At 51.5% G+C, this 21,227-nt stretch overlaps 1 protein-coding gene across 1 annotated transcript in view; it reads right to left on the bottom strand.

Annotated features, from left to right (window-relative positions):
• Positions 1 to 21,227, bottom strand: part of LOC138683102 (uncharacterized) — a 62,791-nt gene that overhangs the window by 14,549 nt on the left and 27,015 nt on the right. The window contains exons 2-3 of the mRNA XM_069774624.1: positions 8,065 to 8,390; positions 574 to 668 (exon numbers count right to left, since the gene is read on the bottom strand). Coding sequence (XP_069630725.1) covers positions 574 to 668; positions 8,065 to 8,390 — 421 coding nt within the window. The remainder of the gene's footprint in view (positions 1 to 573; positions 669 to 8,064; positions 8,391 to 21,227) is intronic.

The following is a 21,227-nucleotide window of genomic DNA, read 5'->3' as shown; positions in this document are numbered from 1 at the left end:
ACGGGGGATAGTTCCACCTAGCACGCGTGCCACAGCTTCAGCACAAACAGGTTATATGGAGTAACCAATTACATATTAATCAGATTAGTATACATATACATAAAAATTATTGTAACTGAGTATCATAGTACTGCCTACATCTGATCACATGCAACGGTTCTTCATTTGAGTCAAAGGGCTGCTTTTGCGACCACCGATCCGTTTCAAATTCTGTTGGCTGACCTTCAAGTCTTGTTCGTCATCCTTGTTCTTTGATCTTGGAGCTTAACATGGTTTCAGTCATATATGGTCAGTTTCAATATTAATCTTATCTAATGTACAGGAACATCCAGTCATAAGAGCAAAGAACTGTAAAACTTAGGAGTAACTACCTCTACTAGTTAATTACTTGGCTACACTTCTGTCTCTTTTTTCAATCATAGTGTTAGTATAAGATTTCTAATAATTATTTACCAAATCTCACTTTTACAGTCACCTAGCAGCAAACCAGTTTCCACGGCTGGTACAAAATATTAAAACCAACAAATATTTAGACATACCATACAGAATGTATGGACATATGCTATCACCCACCGCCTCACTTTGGTGCCCTCCTCGTTCACCTCCAGCAGCTCTGAGAACCGCAGGGTGTAAAGCGTCAGCCACCAGTCATGCGTCAGGTATTTCACCTGAGGGACAGAGGGGGCCACTGTGTCACTGTGAGTCTCCCCAGGCAGGGACCACCCTAAACCCATCATCGAGGCAGGCTGCACCCCCATCAACCTGAGGTCATGGCAAGGCAATATCCCCCTTTCAGGATTTGTGGGAGAAGGCCGCCTGTGCTCCCGGACCATGGCAAGAAGACACAGCTTCCCTGTACATCACACCACCAGTGCTTCCCTGCAGTTTTTTAGTTAAGGCATGATCTCTCCCAGAGCAGCCTGGGGGAACCACGGGCAGAAGAGGTGAACCCAGCCCTGGGCTTGGGGTTTGAGGACCCCTCACCGCTTCCCCAGCCACCCTCCCTGGGTGGAGAACTGCTGCAGCACGTTGAAGGCAGACAGCAGGGCCCAGCTCTGCACCACCAGCACTTTGCCGGGACACAGGCTTCCTGAGCAGAGCCTGGACCTCCCCGAGCACCTCACCGCAGACAGCCAGAGCACACCCAGACACCCAGGCATCCTCCACGTGGAGGCCACTTCCCACCCCGGCTGGCCAACGCAACGGGCTGCCTACCTTCTTCAAGGACGTCAGCAGTTTGATGCTGACGAAGTCCATCTTGTTCTTCTGGACATGTTTCAGGTGAACTCTGCTCATTATAATACCAAAACACACCTCCACCCCCAAAGTTACCCACCTCCAAGGTGCAACCACCCCCCACTGAGCACGCGCTCTGAATTTTCTCTAGCGTATACCTTTAAAAGCAAACCGAGAGAACTTTATACCAATCAAAGGAAAGGTATGTGTGACTAGAGTCACTCAAGCTCCACCGAAAAACTCAGAAAACATAAAAGGGCTTAAGAGAGGAGAAATGTCAGGGAAGACACCATCACAGACAAGTCGGGAGGACATTGCTGACTTCTGGCATCAGTCGATGGGCTGAGCCTCTCTCCCCCCCGCCATAGGGTTGCCTATTGTGTGAGATTCGAACACTCGGCTGTACCGAGTGCTTCCCTGGGAAACTTAGAATTCTTTAGAGCTCTTTTCTTTCATCATTTAACGCGCTTGTAGGCGACTGTATTGTCACCTGCACGTGCTTTGCAGACAGTCTATTTATCACGGGCAATCCAAAAGCACCTGTACTGTTGCTTTAATAAACTGTGCTGCTCATTCATCTAGTCGTGATAATTTGTTAGCGCAACCAAACTCCCTAAGTCTGGTCATTCTCGTGCGTTGAACGCAGCTAAGCCAGAGTGCAGTACGCTATTAAGGGCATCCCTCATCGTGATAGTTCAGCACATTGAATGCGACCGCCCTTAGAGCATTGAATTGGACATCACTCAGAAATTAAACCCAGCCGTCCCCAGCCCCTCTGACATCTGAGGATAAGCTGGAACGCAAGGCGGTTTATTTTCTGCCAAACTTCTGGACTCGGTAATGCAACACAGCCCCCGGGGCCGGCGCCCCAAAGGCCTTCCTCCGAAGGATGCTGGGCCGAGGGGCAGCGGGCAGCGCTGCGCACGGGGGGCCCCCTCACACCACCCCCCCCCCTCCCCCCGTGTCGCAGTGCCACCACCCGGCAACGCAGCAGTCACAATGCCCCGGGGCACTATAAAAGGGGCAGCCTCCCCTGTCCCACTGCCAGTCTGCCTGGCAGGCGGCCCAGAGACATCCCAGAGGAAGTCTGTGAGGAGCCGCTGGAATTACTTGCCGGGCGCTGAGGGAGGAAGACCGGAGGCTGCACCAGGCTGCTGGAGACGAGAAGAACCACCAAGCCCTGGAGGTGCCCGAGGCCATCAGGCTTTTTTGGATGGAGAGCTGTGGCAAGACCAAGGGAATGCCTTCTTGAGGAGCACTGCAGAGCTCGCCGTCCTCACTCCCTGCGGAACCAGTGGCAGCAGCCGTAAGAAGTGGGATGCAGAGATGTTGCCAGGGCTCCCAGTGCTTTGGAGCACCCGCTGGTGGCCCGAAGGCGTGGGAAGGATTCTTGCCCCCAAGGTCGATCAGGCCGGGGGCACTTGGCCACTCTCGGAAGCCCCGAGGTGGCTCCAGGTTCAGGGAGAACAGGGCTTGGGCATCCCCTGGGGGGCGTGACCAGCCTGCGGGACCAGGAGGCAGGTCTTGCTCACACGTGCTCAGGGAATAGCCGATCGCCAGCTCTGGGGTCAGGAAGGAATTTTCCCCCGGCGCAGATTGGCACTGGGCCCCGGGGGTTTTTTGCCTTCCTCTGCAGCACTGAGCAGGACCACTTGTCAGGGCTCCTCCGGTCCGTTTTGGCTAGGTTACTGCCTGCTGCTCGTGCAAGATCTTGGGTAGCAGCCCCAGACTCCTAAAAGGAAGCTACCCTTGAGGTTTTTTCTTTTTTGGAGGAAGCTCTCCCCTTTGGGATCCACCTGTGACTCCTCCCAGGCATCTCCCAGAGCCTTTTGGCCTTTTCATAGCTATCTTTTCTTAGGATCTTAGGTCCGTAAAGCAGAGGCCAAAAGATTCTGGGAGATGCCTGGGAGGAGTCTTGGGTGGATCCCGGAGGAAAGAGCTTCCTCCAAAGGAGAAAAATCATCCGGGGTAGCTTCATTAGACAAGTCTGGGGCTGCTACCTGGGATCTCAGGGCCTTATAAGAAAAGGCCAAAAGACTCTAGGAGACGCCTGGAAGGAGTCACAGGGGGATCCCGGAGGGCAGAGCTTCCTCCAAAAAAGAAAAAAACCTCAAAGGTAGCTTCCTTGGAGGAGTCTGGGGCTTCTACCTGAGACCTTAGGTAGGTAAAGCAGAGGACAGAAGACTCTAGGAGATGCCTGGGAGGAGTCTCAGGTGGCTGTCGGAGTTGAGAGATTTCTCTACAGGAGAAAAAAAATGTCTTGAGCTACTTACTTGGAGGAGTCTGGGGCAGGTAGCTGGGATCTCCAGTCCCGAACACAGAGGTCAAAACATTCTGGGAGACGCCTGGGAGGAGTCTTGGGTCAATCCTGGAGGAGAGAGCTTCCTGCAAAAGAGAAGAATCATCTTGGGTAGCTTCCCTGGAGGAGTCTGGGGCTGCTACCTGAGATCTTAGGTACGTAAAGCAGAGGCCAAAAGACTCTAGGAGGTGCCTGGGAGGAGTCTCAGGTGGCTGTCGGAGTTGAGAGATTTCTCTACAGGAGAAAAAAAATGTCTTGAGCTACTTACTTGGAGGAGTCTGGGGCAGGCAGCTGGGATCTCCGGTCCCGAACGCAGAGGTCAAAACACTCTGGGAGATGCCTGGGAGGAGTCTTGGGTCGATCCCAGAGGAGAGAGCTTCCTGCAAAGGAGAAAAATCGTCTTGGGTAGCTTCCTTGGAAGAGTCTGGGGCTGCTACCTGAGGCGTTAGGTAGGTAAAGCAGAGGCTAAAAGACTCTGGGAGATGCCTGGGAGGAGTCTCGGGTGCATCCCGAAGAGGAGAGCTTCCTCCAAAGGAGCAAAATCATCTTGGGTAGCGGCCTTGACAAAATCTGGGGCTGGGCATCCCCTGGGAGGCGTGACCAGTCTGCGGGACCAGGGGGCAGGTCTTGCTCACGTGCTCAGGGAACAGCCGATCGCCAGCTCTGGGGTCAGGAAGGAATTTTCCCCCGGCGCAGATTGGCACTGGGCCCCGGGGGTTTTTTGCCTTCCTCTGCAGCACTGAGCAGGACCACTTGCCAGGGCTCCTCCGGTCCATTTTGGCTAGGTTACTGCCTGCTGCTCGTGCACCACGAAGATGGCCTCTCGTGCCCTGCAGCTAGGGGGAGGAAGGCTTTTTTTCCCCCACGGTGGGCTAGCAAGTGTCCCCGGGGGTTTTTTGCCTTCCTCTGCAGCACTGAGCACGGCCCCTCGCCAGGGCTCCTTTGGGCCGTTGTGGCTAGGTGCCCGCTGCTCGTGCTCCACGAAGGTGGCCCTCGTGCCCCGCATCCGGGGGGAGGAAGCTTTCGGACTCCCAGGCCGGGCTCCAAGGGATGCTCCCGGGGGTTGCTTCTTGTCCTCTGTAGCACTGAGCACAGCCCCTTGTCAGGGCTCCTCTGGGCCCTTTCGCCTAGCTCCCTGCCTGCTGCTCTTGCACCTCCAAGGCACCGCTCGTGCCCTGCCTCTCTCGGGCTCTCTTGCCCAGTGCAAGTCTGGAGCGGGAGCGGGAGCGAGCTCTGCTCTTCCCTTAGCTCCATTTCCCCAGGGCTTATGGCTTGGGCAAAACAGCCTGTGCTTGGAAGGGCTCCAGGCTTGCTGCCCCATCACGAGCTGCCACTTTTCACCTCTCCCTGCACGCAAATCAAGCACAGGGCCGGCACGAGAGCGCCTTTTGTGCATCCTTGGCCAAGAAGCACAGCGGCGGAGCAAGTTGCCGAACGCAAAAATACGCTTTTCACCTCTACCCGTCATACTTTGGAAAATACCCCACGGTACCACACTCCTCCTCCTCCTCCTTCTTCTTCTTTTGTGTGTGGTCGGTCCTGATCCTCATTCTGCACGTTCTCACTCTTCAGGAAACAGGGACTGCTTGGCCTGTATTCCTCCTGCTACTTTCTGTAGCTCTGGGACTTGCCTTTGCCAGGCTGCAAAGGATGTTTTCTCAAGCTCAACTGAAGAATGCATCAGCCTGCTCCTGGCTACACAGGCACATTGTGTTAAGGCTTGTGAGCATCAGCTCTGAAACAGACTCAGAAAAATAAAAATAATAGCCTGTTTCCACTTGCAACCTTTGTGTTATGTGTCCTTCAAAGTGGTTTGGGAGCTGAAACCCCCCTGGCGTTTCAGGCAAATAACAGTCTCGTTGGTATTTGACTCATGGTGAGCACAGGGAACAGAGCAGAGTAGAACAGAACAGAATAGAATGGAATAGTTCAGCTGGAAGGAACCTACAACCATCATCTAGTCCTGACCATTACCTGACCGTTTCAGGGCTGACCAAAAGTTCAAGCATGGTATTAAGGGCATTGTCCAAATGCCTCTTCAACACTGACAGGCACGGGGCATCCACCACCTCTCCAGGAAGCCTGTTTCAGGGTGTGACCACCCTCTTGGCAAAGAAATGTCTCCTCATGTCAAGTCCGAACCTCCCCTGACAGCGTGGTAGCAAATGTCCCTTGGTGCCTCGGTAAGGAATGGTGAGGAAACCGTGCACGCTCTCTACATCTCTGCAGAGTTCCTGCAGAGGGAACCAAACCCCTGTCTTTCACCTCTGGCATCACCACAACCAAAGGAATGTCTGTGGCCTACATGCCCTTATTTACATAGTCTGAAGGTACAGATCCATTTTGGCACCAACGCACAAAATGGCAAGGAGACTACCTCTCTTAATCTCTCAGTACTCAAAATACTAAATCCTAAAGGAAAAGGAGACTTGCCAGGGTTTGAGGTAAGATCCGAACATCTTCCCACAAACCGAGGTAGGCAAAGAACTCTCAGAAAGGTTCAAGTCACAGGTGAGCTGTGGAAGTTCCACCCATGGCTGAAGCGCCTTTGGTATCCCATATAAACACGGCCAACGCGTGTGTTTAATAGAAAGGCTGCGCAGCTGGGTTTCAGTGGGACAAGGGGATGTGACGGCAATAGCAGCAATGGGCTATTCTGACACTTTGGAAGAGCTGTCTGTCCTTTGCCTGGCTGGGCTTTGGTCACGGATCCAAATGGTCCACGTCTGAATACGACCAACCTTTCCTTCCACCACACCGGGGTCACCTCCGCGCACTTGTTTCTCAAAGCCTGGCTTACTTCCGTGGCGGGCTCTTGGCACCCACCATCCCAGCCTATGGCTCTGGTTACACTTTGGCTTGCCTCCAGGCTGCGGCTGCCGAAATCACCCCCCTTACGCCCCACAAAAAGGGGTTGTGTCCAGCCACATCAAGTCCCTGCTCCTCCTGGCTGCGGGGCTGCATAGGCTTTAGCTCTGGTGCAGAGAGGGGACGGCTAATAGGGGCGGTCTCTGCGCTGCACGCTTGGTTCCTGCCATGGCCCGAGAGAAGAGGAACAGCACCAGGCTTCTCCTTGCGAGCCGAGTGGCAGAGCAGGCGCCAGGGACACCCAGCAGCTGGGCCCAGGGCATGGCCGCCAAGGGCAGGGAGAGACCCCCGGGCCTCCTGGGTACAGTGACAGCCCGTGGAATGATTGCTGGATGGAGGTGACTTGTCGGTATGACACACGCACCCCCCGCCCCTCAAGGGAAGGTGAACCTCCAGGGAGGAACGCAGTGCACACGTCAAGAATCGGTTCCGTGGTAACTCCCTAAGCAACGTGACCTGCAACTTTAGACGTCAGCAACACCAGGGGAGCTTGGTACGCTGACTCTGAAAAGGAACACGGAGGGTGGAGCGGAGCCGAGACCCCGCGGCCAGGCTCGGTGATCGCAGGGGTAGGCAACCGGAACGATCGGAACGAGAACGCTTGCTCCCTGCATTGAATCCACTGAAGCAAGGAGGTAAAATAACGGCGGTTCTGTCGAGCTAACGCCCTACACTTCTGGTTTCTATCACACGTGCCCACTTCTGGGGTACTCACACGCAACAGCAGGTCCTTTGGGTGAACTTTGCTCATTACAACACCAAAACACACCTCCACCCCCAAAGTTACCCACCTCCAAGGTGCGACCGCCCCCCACTGAGCACGCGCTCTGAATTTTCTCTAGCATACACCTTTAAAAGCAAACCGAGAGAACTTTATACCAATCAAAGGAAATGCATGTATGACTAGAGTCACTCAAGCTCCACCGAAAAACTCAGAAAACATAAAAGGGCTTAAGAGAGGAGAAATGCCAGGGAAGACACCATCACAGACAAGTCGGGAGGACATCACTGACTTCTGGGATCAGTCGATGGGCTGAGCCTCTCTCCCCCCCGCCATAGGGATGCCTACTGTGTGAGATTCGAACACTCGGCTATACTGAGTGCTTCCCTGGGAAACTTAGAATTCTTTAGAGCTCTTTTCTTTCATCATTTAACGCGCCTGTAGGCGACGGTATTGTCACCTGCATGTGCTTTGCAGACAGTCTATTTATCACGGGCAATCCAAAAGCACCTGTACCGTTGCTTTAATAAACTGCGCTGCTCATTCATCTAGTCGTGATGAAAAACAAAAGAAAAGAGAAAGCCCCAAACCCAAATGTAAAGGAGCCTCAGCGCCGGAGGACGAGCTCTCCTCTCTCAAAGCAGCCTGGGGGAACCACGGGCAGAAGAGGTGAACCCAGCCCTGGGCTTGGGGTTTGAGGACCCCTCACCGCTTCCCCAGCCACCCTCCCTGGGTGGAGAACTGCTGCAGCACGTTGAAGGCAGACAGCAGGGCCCAGCTCTGCACCACCAGCGCTTTGCCGGGACACAGGCAGCCTGAGCAGAGCCTGGACCTCCCCGAGCACCTCACCGCAGACAGCCAGAGCACACCCAGACACCCAGGCATCCTCCACGTGGAGGCCACTTCCCACCCCGGCTGGCCAACGCAACGGGCTGCCTACCTTCTTCAAGGGCGTCAGCAGTTTGATGCTGATGAAGCCCATCTTGTTCTTCTGGACATGTTTCAGGAGGAAAGCATCCTTGGCCAGGTTCTCGTCAGAGAGGTGGAATTCCACCTGGGACGCAACCCTCCTGACCAGCTGCCGGTCAGGGACAGAGTAGCTGCAGTCCAAGAGATCAGCCCCCAGAACATCGCTCGCATCGCAGAAGCTCCCGGCAAAGCAGCAGGGACACGGGTGTGACTTGGTGGCCTTTGGGATGTGCAGCACTGCCCGGTCCCAGCCACAGCGGTGCAGATGGCAGAGTGTTGAGGAGTGGGGTGGCTCAGCTGCGCTCTGAAATGAAACGGAGTTTTATGGGTTTAGAAGCGCGCTTGCCTTCACGCCCCCAGCATTGGTCCCTGCCACAAGTTACGCAGCAGATGGCCTTGCGCAATCTTGCAGCCAGAGGTGCCTCACCAACAGAGCGCCATCTCTTTAATTAACAGGATCCAGGCCAGGAGAGATCTTTGGCCTCCGGTTCACGGCAGTTGTCCCGACTCCCCCAGGCCACACACTGTTCACACAGCGGGAGCGAGAGGCCTGTGTCCTTGGTACCAGGGGGTCCTTGCTAGTGCCGAATCCTCCAAGCACGAGGAGGGGATGTACTAACCCCATCCCTGGGGTCCCGTAGAGCACAAACAGCCCCAGCGCCCCGACACCGGACGTTGGGCAGAATCCAGTCCTTTTCTGGGAGCACGCGGCGGCGGGTACCGTCTCCTCCTGGGTGTCACGCACCCAGGGAAAGCGCCGCCCCCTCCGAGGGGGATCCAGAGCTGCTGCTTTTCCCATCAGGAGACTAAAAGACCTGACAGCACTACTGGAGCGAGGGCTGGGGGAAAGCGTGCCACCGAGCGACACCACGTGACCTTCCTTCGCGCCCTCGAGGTCCTTTTTCCTATTTCTGCCTCGCTCCGGTCAACGCAGCGAACAGAAGCACGGGCAACAGTCACAAACGCATTTGCCATCTGGCGCAAGGAGGCTGCGGCTGCAGCTTGGTCCCCGCTCGGCTCGGCTGAATCAACTTGTTCTTCTTCCCCCACCGGAAAAATACTGTTGAAAGCAAAGAGGATTTGCACCCGCAGACCCTGAGAGCCGCCTGTAGGCCCCGGGGGCACCCCAGCCTCCCTTAACCCTTTCCCTCCCCAGGAGGAGCTGGGGAGGCTCTTGGGGGTGGGGCGGAACACAGGGAGCCCCCGCATTCCTTCCGGGGAGACGCCAAAGAGTCCTTGGCAGCCAACAGCCAGAAGGGACCATGGCGCGGCCACCAGTGCAGCTCCCACTGCCTGGGCCCTGGGGCCCCCCGGCGCCCCAGCTTTTCCAGCCATTCACGCTCCCCAAAACCTTCTACCCTCAAGGTAGGGACCGACCCCAACCCCAACCCCTGCAGCCCAGGGACGCTCTTGGGGGGCAAGAGCAGAGGTGACCGCCGGCCATCGCTCCTCTCTCTCTTAGGCTCAGCCAACCTGTGCCGCCTGCCCGCGCGGGAGCAGCCCTTCCCTGCAGCCCGGGCACCCCTGGCAGGGGGGACACCCCAGGCCCCCCAGGCACCACCAGCAGGTATGGCACCCCAGTCTGCTCTGGCACCTTCCCCATCCCCATCACACCCTTTCCCCCGGCACTTTTCACATGGGGGTTCAGCAAGCCCCGGTGAGCATCCTTGCCCTCGCCCAGGCGGCACGTGCCCAGGAAAGCCCATCTGCAGAGAATTCCCCAAATATTTGGGGCCACCTCTCCCATTTCACCTCCTAGATGCGAGTCTCCTCCCCGATTTGCAACCCCATCCCACCGGCACAGCAGCTCACCCTGTGGGGATCGCCCCGGCCACAAGCTCCCCACGCCCCTGGCCCAGAGCTGGGGGATGTCGGCCATCGGGGCCGGCTCGGCGGGTGCCCCTGGAGAGTCCCCCCGCCCCAGCACGGCTCCCCCTCACCCACACAGGGCTGCAGAGGGCTCCATGTGGCTGCCTCTTCGACCCCCGCGTCTTCCGCATCCAGTGGACAACCACCCACCTGCCTCCGCCGGCCACCGCCACGCTCGGCCAAGGCGCCGCTTCTCTGCCGGGGGCTGCGGGGCCCCCCTGGCCTGGGCAGCCCCAGGGACCCCCCAGGGCCAACCACAATACCTCGCACCCTACAAAAATCAGAGGAGTGGGGTGGCCCCAGCCCCTCCGGTGCTGCTGACAGCCATCCACGGCTACCAGCACATCAAGGGGCAGCTGGCAAAGATCAACATCTCCAGCACGGCCACCCCTGCGGGGGCACCCCCGGGCAGCAACATCCCCCCGGGGAGCGACGTCCCCCACAGCCAAGCCCTTGGAGATGCCCTTGCCGTGGCTCAGAAAGTGGCTCTCCAAGAGGCCCTAATGCTCTTTGATTGCTCCCTGGGCGGGCTGGCAGTCAGCCAGCATGCTCCCAGCAGCAGCCCCATGCCTGGGGACGCTGGTGGAACCGGCGCAGCCACCCCCCACCGCGACTTCAGCTCGCTCTCGCTGCCTGAGGAGATGCTCACCCCTGACTACTGCATCCCCGAGCTCAGCGATGCCATGCTGAGCCTCAAAATAGTCAACGGCGGCGGGATGGAGCCCCAGGAGCCGTGGCAGGATGCGGGGATGGACCTGCCACCATCCCCACCTGCCACGGCAGGCAAGCGGAGGAAGAGGCAGGCGCAGAGCTCCTTGCCAATGCCACCCAGCAAGCGCAGGGCTCTTGCAGCCAACGTGGGGGTGTGAGGGGGGGGCGGGGATTAGACAGGGGTGAGAGGGATGGAGATGGGGGGAGTGGGGGGTGGGAGAGGAGGGGGGGTACTTGTTGAAGGGGGGGCCGGGGAGGGGGGTAGGGAGGGGTTAGACCAGCTTGGATGGGACCTTTCCTCTTGTCTTTTCAATTAAAAGCTCCTTCTCCAGAACCACTCCGTGCCTGTGTGGGAGGGGGAGGGAGAGCAGGGGGCACCAAGAAACAGCACCCAAGAGGTGCAAAAGCCCCGCTGAGCCCCAGATCCGAGCCGGGGAAAGCCCCGAGGGGAACCGAGCCACCCCCAGGGCCGAGTCACCACCAGCGGGGCAGGCAACGGTGGGGCGGGACGCAGACGACTCCCCTCTCCCCTTCCCCAGGGGGAGCAGCCCTTTGGTGGGGAAGCCAGGACAGACAGCTCCCTGCAGGACTCACGGACACGGCCCCACGCAGAAAGCAGCACAGAGCCCCTGCGACAAGGACAGACCTCGGGGGCCGGGGGGGACACGGGCACACACGACAGCAAGGGCTGCAAGGCCTTCGTCTTGAACACCACCAGCATCCCCTCCAGTGGGGACAGGGCTCGGTGCAAAGCCCTTCAAAGCCTCAAGACCATCACGGCCTTCCTCGGGTCCCACTGACCTCAGCCCCGGAGAGCCCAGCTTTGCCTCACTGACACAGCAAAATAACCCCAAATCACCCCAAGAATGGCGAGGGAGGGAGCTGCAGGCCACGCAGGGACCCTCCTCCACTTGTCTGGCTGTACCTTGGGCAGCCACAAGACCAGCAAGGGGGGAGAAAAAAAATCAGAAGAAAAAAAAAAACACCAAAACACTGCACCAGCCAGAAAGTGCCTGGAAACTTTATCAAATGGTACATTTCAGCTTGGGGGCTTGAAGATTTACACCCATTTACCAGTAAAACTCTCCCTGCATGCTGCAATTTGGTGGGAGCAAGATTTGTGGGTATGTCTGCACCCAAAACGCAGCAGCATGTGGCACCCTTTAACTGGTGTTCTTCCCAAGCCCATTCACCTTTGCAGAAAAAGGGATTGTCATCCTGCACATGGCACAAAGCAGGACACACGCAGCCCATGGTGGCTGAGAGGGTTATAAGGGAATAAATGCATTGAGCTGGTAAATTCAGCCACCAGCACTTGAAATCAGACAGTGAGTCCCAACTCAAGAAGCGCTCGCTCTCCTCCCTGCCATCACACCTCACCATCCAGCTATTAAAGCCATGCCATTGTACCAGCTGTCCCAAGGGTGGCCCACAGCATCTGCCCAGCTTCAGCAGGCACCAAGGCCAACCCTTACGCTTCCCCTGCCTGACCCTGACTCAGCTCCAGCCCTTCTGGGGCAGCCCGTGCAACTTGCCATGAGCTGCTATTAACACTCACGGGCCCAGTGACAGTACTGGATTTACTCCAGTTTATGTCAGGATCAGTGAGCTCAGCCAGGACATTCGGATTCTTCCCATCCTCCCACCAACCTTATTCATAAACAGGGGTTTGTTTGGTTTTTTTTTTTAAACAGAGTATTTTAGGTAGATGTAATTACCGTGAAATGCAGCAAGAGGTCAGCAGACTACATCATCACGCAGATGGTCCAGGAGATGAGCCGTGGTGAGCTGGGAGGACAGTCAGCCCCTGGAAACATTTTGAGACAACCAGAGGGTCGGGCTGCTCCAATACAGCTCTCTCACTCCTGGCTCTGGAGCCTTCATCTCACATTCCCCACATCCCTTCGGCCTTTCTAATCACAGGCTTTAAGGTCCCTACATACGTCAGTGAGCAAATATTGATTTGCCTGCACTGCCTACAGATCATAATCTAACTCCACGCACCTTAAAGAAGCTCAGCGCACACTCCACGTTCTTACAGCTGCTTTGATTGCAATTCAGTCTCTAGTACAGTACCCTTATTTATAATGCCAGGGCTTCAGCGTGGTGCCTCAGGCACTCTAAAATTATTACAGGGCCCTTTTGACTTTCAACTCCCTTCTATTCAATTCCATTTTTATTTGTCAGCAGAGACTCCCATTGACCAGCAGTGGAAGCCAACCGTGCACAGGCAGACGGCGCTACTGCATGTTAAGCCAATCCTATAGAAATTACTTGCACGCGGCTCAACACGACGGGTCATCTCAGTTTGAATGAGAAACGCCGGGTCTGGAAGAGCAGGTGGCAGAGTGCTCCTGGGTGCAGCTTCCTTGGAGAGATGAGACATCCAGGCTTGGAGCAGCACCGGGGGTGCTCAGCTGCAGCCCCTCGACAGTGCCATCCGTCCAGCTGATGCAGCCATTGTTTAAAAAAACAGCGAGGGAAAGCGACTTTAAGAATCAGAGCTCCGGTGAAATCAAACTTCAATTATTTACCAAATCTCACTTTTACAGTCACCTAGCAGCAAACCAGTTTCCACAGCTGGTACAAAATATTAAAACCATCAAAATATTTAGACATACCATACAGAATGTATGGAAATACGCTATCAATTCCCCCCTTTCTGTTCGAGGCTACTAATTCTTTTAGTAGTCTCACTTGAACATAGCTTGTGTCACAGTTGCGCACAGCATTCCTTATCTCCTTCCGTTCATTTATGCTAACATTAACAGGCTGTATTTAAGAGAAATGCTATTAACTTAGACAAATCTTTAAGTTGACAGCTTACTTAGCTGTATTTAGGAATACATGAACTAAGCTACAACCATGCTGTTTTAGAAGAAGGTACCTTTCATATTCCTGGGTAAAAAAAACATTATATACGAAGACATTCTGTGTAAATTTTATTTAATGGATATATCCTTTCAGCATTTTTTTTAATATAATGACACCATTTCTTCAGCTAGAGAAAACAGGGAATTGCAGAACTACAAGAAATGGATTCCTGAGGATGACAGGGAGGTAAGTATTTTGTTAGCGAGTTATTGATGGTTTTATTTGCTTTTTTCTTATTTAATCTAGTGATGACTTTCCCCTTTGCCTGTTCTCCGCCAGGATTCACTCTAACAGCTGGTGACCAGGCAATCACACTCACTCAGTAAGCTATCAAATACCAGGGGTCTTCGTTTGCATAGCCATGTTAATCTGGTGTTCACAGCACATCCTTCGGTTCACTTTTAATAAATAAATCCCACAAAGAAAATAGCAGAGGGGAAGGAAGGTTGCTGTGCTGCTTTCCAAAGCAAGCAGTAGCTCAAGCAGCCTCAGAAGGGATGGTTCTGCCCCCTCTACTGAACAGAACAGCATCCTCCTCCTTGAGCACTACTGCTGCTTTCACGAATAGGCCCTCTGAAATAAGGTGCTCAGTGTAAGGGTGAAGAAATCAAGCCCCAAATCAGTTTACTGCTGGGCCAGTTCCTGGCTTTGCATTTCCCATGACAGTCAAAAGGAAAATGCATTCCTGCACTCTAGAGACAACAGTTTTGATTTTCAGGCAAACTTTTTTCTCCTGTACCACCAGACCCTGGAGCCTCATGCATGGTTAGACTTTTTCTAACCTTGACACATCACTGCTATTGCAAAAGCTCCAACAAATTCCTTTTGCTCTCTGTTCAAGGAAAGTTTCACCAATCTCCAGGAGAAGAAAACAGCAGCCCCAGTTTAAATCCAGCCTGCGCTTTCTCTGTGCAGACAGTATGAAAGAAAAAACAAGAGGTGAAATGTAAGCCAAAGTACCGCTGGTTTCCTAACCGACTAAAAGCACGAAGACCCCATCCTTGAAACAACACAGTAAATGACCCTGTGACAACAAGCACAATCCCACAGAGGTCACCATATGCAGAAACACATCCTTCTTTCCCCAGCACCTTTTCCCTTGGCCCCCTCCAAACGCTGCCCGTGCGGGCTCCAGCTGTCTCCTACCTCTGAAGCACCTTCTGCCACAGCAGCAATGTTCTTCTGCAGAGTTCGACACCTCTGTCACCCCAACCTTAATCACAGGATAAATAAAGGGCCTGACAAAGTCTACAATGGGTCCATCTTTCTCAGCCTTGTCCTCTTTTTTAAGCTGCGGGGCTCTTTTCTGAATGACATTTTTCTAAGTACAGCTGGTAGATGAGTGTTAGAAATTGGTGCCAGGAGCTGGGGCTGGAAGAGAAGACAGGATTTTTGAGCTGGAAGGCGCGGGGGCCTGGGAGGGGGCAGAAGAGGGGCTCTGCAGCAGGGCGAGGGGCTCTGCAGCGAGGGGCTGCCAAACAGGGCGAGGCGCAAAGACGCCTGCGATGACGACTCACTGGGCAAGTCTGTATTAGCGACTATAGTCTCCGTTATCACTCCCCTTCCACCTTCTGGAAGGAGCGGGGCGGGAAGATTCTCCCTGTGGGAAGCAGTCTGGGACAGGACGTGGGGGAGACGTGGGGTTTGCAGAAGGGCTCTGAGCGAGCAGCAGAGGCTGCCGAGGCAGTGGTGCATCAGGAGCTCGGGGCAACAGGGGCAAGGCCTTTCCCTCCGTGCTGTGCCCCCACACTTACATCTGGACACCTGTGGCCAGGGCTACACTTGGGGCTGGAGTACGCAGGCAGGAGCCCTGCTGCCACCTCACCCCCTGCTTACACACCTACCCCACGCACAGCACTGCTGCCTCCTTCTCCTTACCAAGGAAGCAACAGCCATAAGCTACCTCTCCAGCACGTGCAAGCAGGGCAGTACACTTTGAGACGCGTTGCCTCTAAAAACATCCCAGACAAAACAGATGCCAAGAGCGACAGTGTAACTCTCTGCCTCCAAAGAAGCGGGGTACTGCTCAGACTGTCCACTGCACACAGAGAGAGCGCTTTCCACCAGCCGTACCAACACACCCTCACCAGGTATTGCCTGTTGATTAATTACTTGCACTAGCAGATCTTCCCCACTGTCGACTTTCGGAATGTTGGGCCATTATGGGACTTGGATTCCTCCCATTACGAGGCAACAGCATCTTTTTAAAGAAATAAAAAGAGCACTGCTAAATGGGTACAACTACCTCTTATATTACTAGAGTTACCACAGAACGCATCGTTGGTAGAATTCCACTCAGTCTGGTCGACTTACTCTGCCGATGATTTTTTGAGCCCTTACATCTTACCAGTTTGCTGAAAAGGCAGGGGTTTTTTGGACAAAAGCCCAAATAAAATACTTCGCAGTCCATGTAATTCTCGGCCTTCCTATGTTCCTATATGTCTCCTTCTCTAAAGCGGATAAATAAATCATGCATTTGGTTTTCAAGTAATGCTATCAAATGCCAGACAGACATCATCTAACCCAAGAACCCATTAACTGACCCAAGCTTTGCTCCCCACGAGACCAAATGTTTTAAAATGCATTTAAATCTTGAGTCTGTTATCAAAACTGTAACATAAATACCTATGTATATATCTCATCCCTTCTGCTCTGAACAGGACCAGGGAAAAACTGAAAAAACTTAATTCCAAGAACTTACTCCAGAGCTGTCTTGTGGCTCAACAGGCTGATTCACAGGTCAAAGAAACTCGCAACGAAATAGCAGCAGAGCTACTTTCATTCTCCATTTCCCAAGAAAGAGTATTGCAGTTATGTTTGCCAATATTCACCGTTTACACCAATTAACCAAACTTCCCTATTATTTATAACTTCTTGGGGTACGGTTTCATCGCTTTTACACATATGCCCCTCTGCCTCGCACTAGAACCATGGATCCTACTTGAGGTTGATCACAGAGTACAGTATGATTTCGCCTTAGTACACTTAGAAATATCTTTGTGAATGATATTTCACAGCATGCTCTTGCACGTCCCCTTCAGTTAGCAAAACATCATTGATACGCTCTACGTATCTGTATTCCTAAAGTTGTCCTCTTTATGTAAAACTGATTTTAAGTCAAGCTGTTATGCAGCTGTTCCATAATTAAATTGCATACCATAAAAGCTGACGTAGAAAGTATTACCACGTTGCAGAAGGTAAATATTCATAGATTAAGCTTGTTCTCCTTAGCTTGAGAAACTAGGCAAGTTAGAGATCAGGACTTCTAAAATTAATCAAAACCTTGGCAGATGTATTAACAAAAATAAAGCTCAGTGTTTCAAAGAAAATAAAAAGAGTCTGCTTCAGTTCAAGCTCTGCTAAAATTACCTGATGGATAGGTGCCTAACGTGCATCCTGTGCCAGACACTCTGTATGCACAGAGACCTTTCTTATACACTTTCTTCATTACCTGCATTGCTTATCAATATTCACTCGTTCATACAGGCATACTCATTTAAAGCAACTTATCTTACTAGGGCTATTTTCATCACAGCTTGCTTTGAATGCCGTCTCATTGGCAACATCAACTGGTCAACCCTTAGGTATACATAGGATTCCCACAGGTACCCGCACATACAGAATCTGGCATTCCTGAGACAATGCCTGTGCAAAGGCTAACGAGGTGGGTAAAACAGTCTCATTTGCTGCATCCAGGATGGGTGCTGCATCCTCTATCCACAGCGTAGACAAACACAGGACTAAGATGCACGCGATACAGTGAATTTACTGGGCGAGAAGGGAGAAAGCGGAAGAGGATTTGCCTTCTGAAACTGGACAGTACTCTTCTCAAGAGCAAGAACTGCTGCTTTTATTAACTGTTTTCAAAAATCTGCAGCTAAGAGGACTCCTTTGAGCTGAGTACTTAACAGTCCTTCTCCACTTGTACATACTTGACAAATACAAGTGTCTTGCCCCTTAGGGTGTGTTTTGGCTTGATGGGGGATTTGTTTGTTTCTCCAGAAGAAATTACCAGGGAGTAGTAAATGTCAGCAGCTCTTCAAGTATGCTTGTGTGTTTCTGCATGGTTTGTAGCCCTGCCTCCAAAGGAAAAACACATGCACACAGTTTAGCATTGAAAATACTTCACACTGTACTGATGGCTTTTTTTTCTTCTGAATCTCAGTTCGTAATTGTTGGAAGCAAGTTTTCTAGTCATAAACTTAGCTGAGCTATTGGAAAAACCTGCTGTATATTATCTTTACAGTGCTATCCACCAGCATGGAACTTACTGTCCTGTAACTACATACCTCAGATTATAAAATACATATGCATGTGTTCATTTCAAATGATCAGTTATTTATGTCATAGCTGAAGAAACATATCTCAACATGAGAAAACAAGGATACACCTACTCACTCAACTGCAAGTTGTAAGCTTCACTGCAACACACCTTATAGTTTTAGTTTCTTTCCAGAGGTGAAGATGACAACAGAAAGGCTAGAGTCCAATGCTGCTTTCGCCTACCCTGAACGTTATTTCAAGTTATTGCTCTGTGATTAATACAAAGCTTACACAGTGATACGGCTTGAAAGGCTGACCATCTTTCACACACTCTGCAGAGTGTGAGGTTTTGTACATGAATCATAGAGAAATGGGAATCAGCCCAGGTAGATCACTGATTTGTCTGTCACACGTACAACAAAGTGTTAAGAGGTTAATCTGCAATTTGTTTCATTTTTATCCTTACATCTCCACCACTGGTAAGCCAGTTGGGTTACATCCTTCATTTCTGTAATTCCAACTGTTTTACACTCTACTCAATATTTCCATCTCTAAACATGGGCCCACTCAAAACAAACAACTGATTTCAGGTTTTAAAAACACTTTTTTAGTTTTAAAACATCTCTAAGTTTTACAGCAGTCCAGTTGTATGTGCAACTCCAAAACATCCCTCGCCTGTAAATCCACCAGTCTGATGCTCATTTACATCATAGGTCTTTCACAGAGCACAATGTTCCTGAGGTGGGTACAATGCAATATGTGCCAGTGTAGACTCTTTTCCATTACCAGGGAAGGTAAAAAGATGCTTTAATATCACTGAAAATTCAGGCTGGATGGAAAACCACACAAGTAGAAAATGGTGATTTCAAAAATGCCAAGGCATATCCTTTCATTGCCCACATGGAAAAAAACCCATAGACCAGGTATGGCTATGGAGATCTCTTCCTCCACCCCACTACTGCCTAAAAGGACAACGGGCAGATTTTTCACACTGCTTGGGACCCACAAAGATCTATAATTTGCTATTATGTTTCTGCATGCAGCCTCTGCATGCTGCGGGAGCAAAGAAATGCTCCTGCTGCCTTGCAGCCCTGCCACTCCACAACTCCCAGGACACCTCAGAGCTCTGCACATCCACATCGGTTCTCCTTGGGTGGACATTCCCAGAGGAATTATGCTGCTGTGAGCACGCAAAGCCGCGTAATCCAAGCCACTTGAAGGAGACACAAAACAATTGTACATTTTCTCCTTAATAAACAGTCCCTCTGGACACAGAAGTCACAGACTCTCTCTGCTCGGCAGCACGTGGGATAACTGCGCATCAGTCACATCCTACATTTTCTCCGTGTTGTTTCTTTCTTTTGCAGCACTTGCAGATATCCACTGGGGAATAGGGTAATCCCAGAACACTGCTGCCTCCATGCTACACGGTTTCACCATTCATCAACAGTAGCTGTGTTCATGCATGATAAAGTACTGGCTTATTTGTACAGGAAGGAAAGACAAAGTAGGAAGTTTGTGTACTAACATTTTACCTGCCCTGGCTTTGACACACCACACCCTGCCCTCTTCTAGAACCACGGTAATGAAAAAAAGCTATACAAAAATGACACGTACTCTCTGCTTCTAGTCTGCTTTCTTTTCCCCACCATCAAATCCCTTCTCAGAGATATGAGAAGACAAGCAATGCAGACAGCACCTAGAAGGTTGCCTTACTGCTGTTCCAGCAAATTATATGGCTGGCTGCCTCTGGAAAACGTTTGGGGAGCTGCATCAACATGCAAGGAACCTCAAAAGGAGGAGGGAATTTTTGACTGCTCTAATTGTCACTCTGTCCTGAAATTGAGACCTCCAGCACAGCAAAGACCTCTGACACCGAACAAAATCAGCAATGAACAACAACCAAGATGGTTTCCCACACAAACCTCAGTCCTGCCCTTGGCAAACTGCAGGTAATTTGCTTAGAGAAGAAATTTTCTTAAGCTGTCAACTCGGCGACAAAATTGCCATCAAGGAAAAAACAAATGCAACAGTATCTCCATGCAGATGCCAAAAAGAGAGCACTAGGTTGTCTCTAGGAGAAGAACCAAGAGAGACGCTGTAGACTAGGTTCATTCCGTAAAATCAGATGACAGCATCTGACTTCTCCTTTATCAGCCTGATACACACCTACTTACTCCTAACTTACAGTGGACAGAGTAAATATGGTTTAAGAATTACTTGTTCTCAAATTTCACTTGAAAGTACAGGACTTCGGGCATAAATCTGCCACACAGGCATGCCTGTTTCCCCTTTGTATTCAATCTAAAAGCAGCCTTTATTGAAATGATCATAAATTACACACTGACATTTGGCAGCCTTTGTTAAAAACAGAAACCTACCTCTTTTATACCCCCCCGCAACCTCATAAACTATTACATTCTCCTGGATCACCTTATTAGTACTCATCTATTAGTAGCAGACTCCACAAACTCCTCACTCCTCAATTAATGTTGCTCAGCCAAACATCCCATGCTTGAAAGGCCTCAGGATGACTACAGAAACCTCTCTGTTGCAGGAACTAACAACCTTGAAAGATACCTTAACGAGGCCAAGAAGATCTCCTCCAGTCTATTAAAAAAAAAAAATTGTGCTAACTCGTCCAAATGCTTGCATGAATTTGGACCAGTTTCTGTCAAACTTCCCCTTGTTCTTGTGTGCCTAGGAGTCACTCTTAGATTTTAACCCAGCCACCTTTGCACACAGGATTTGTTCAGAATTGTAAGTTTCCACTAAAATGCAGAAAAACCTTGAAAGCTAAAGTTGTTTCCATCTTCCATACAGACCGGTACGCTTGTAGAAAAAGCTCCACTGTCCAGAAGGCTGTTGACCACAGCCTTCGTTTGCAACTTCAACTACAGCCAATCCAGATCACTGAAGGTGAGGACAAACACTCTGAATTGGACTCACAACATCATAAAAAGTCAGGGTAGTAAGTCAAGCACATGCCAAATAATTTACTTTTTACATATATGACTTCATCCTCCACAAGGATGAATCAGCTCAGCAGCAATCTCCTACTAGTGGCAAAATACAAGACTAATACATAGCAGTAGGTATCTTGCAAGTGCCACCAAAATGTGAAACACAAATATAGGCAACTTGCTGTATACAACTGATCACAGACTCTGGCATCTGAATAACAGGAAGGTGAGCTGGAAGCTCTATGTGTTACACCACCCGCACAATTCTCCCACCAACAGGGCTCCTCTCTTGCCTGAGAATGGTAAATTCACACCGGGCTACTGCAAAACTATTGCCAACAATTGAAATGAGAAAAGGTTGTGGTATTTCATTAGGAATTTTAAAAAATGCCATCCATTAAATATAAACTGTCAGGACTTCATTCTTTCTGTCTCAGTATTGTTCATTGAACCC

This window comes from Haliaeetus albicilla, chromosome 31, assembly GCF_947461875.1.
Source record: "Haliaeetus albicilla chromosome 31, bHalAlb1.1, whole genome shotgun sequence".
NCBI classification, from domain to species: domain Eukaryota; kingdom Metazoa; phylum Chordata; class Aves; order Accipitriformes; family Accipitridae; genus Haliaeetus; species Haliaeetus albicilla.
Note: the sequence above shows the minus strand (reverse complement) of the source record. Positions and strands in the feature narration are given on the sequence as shown.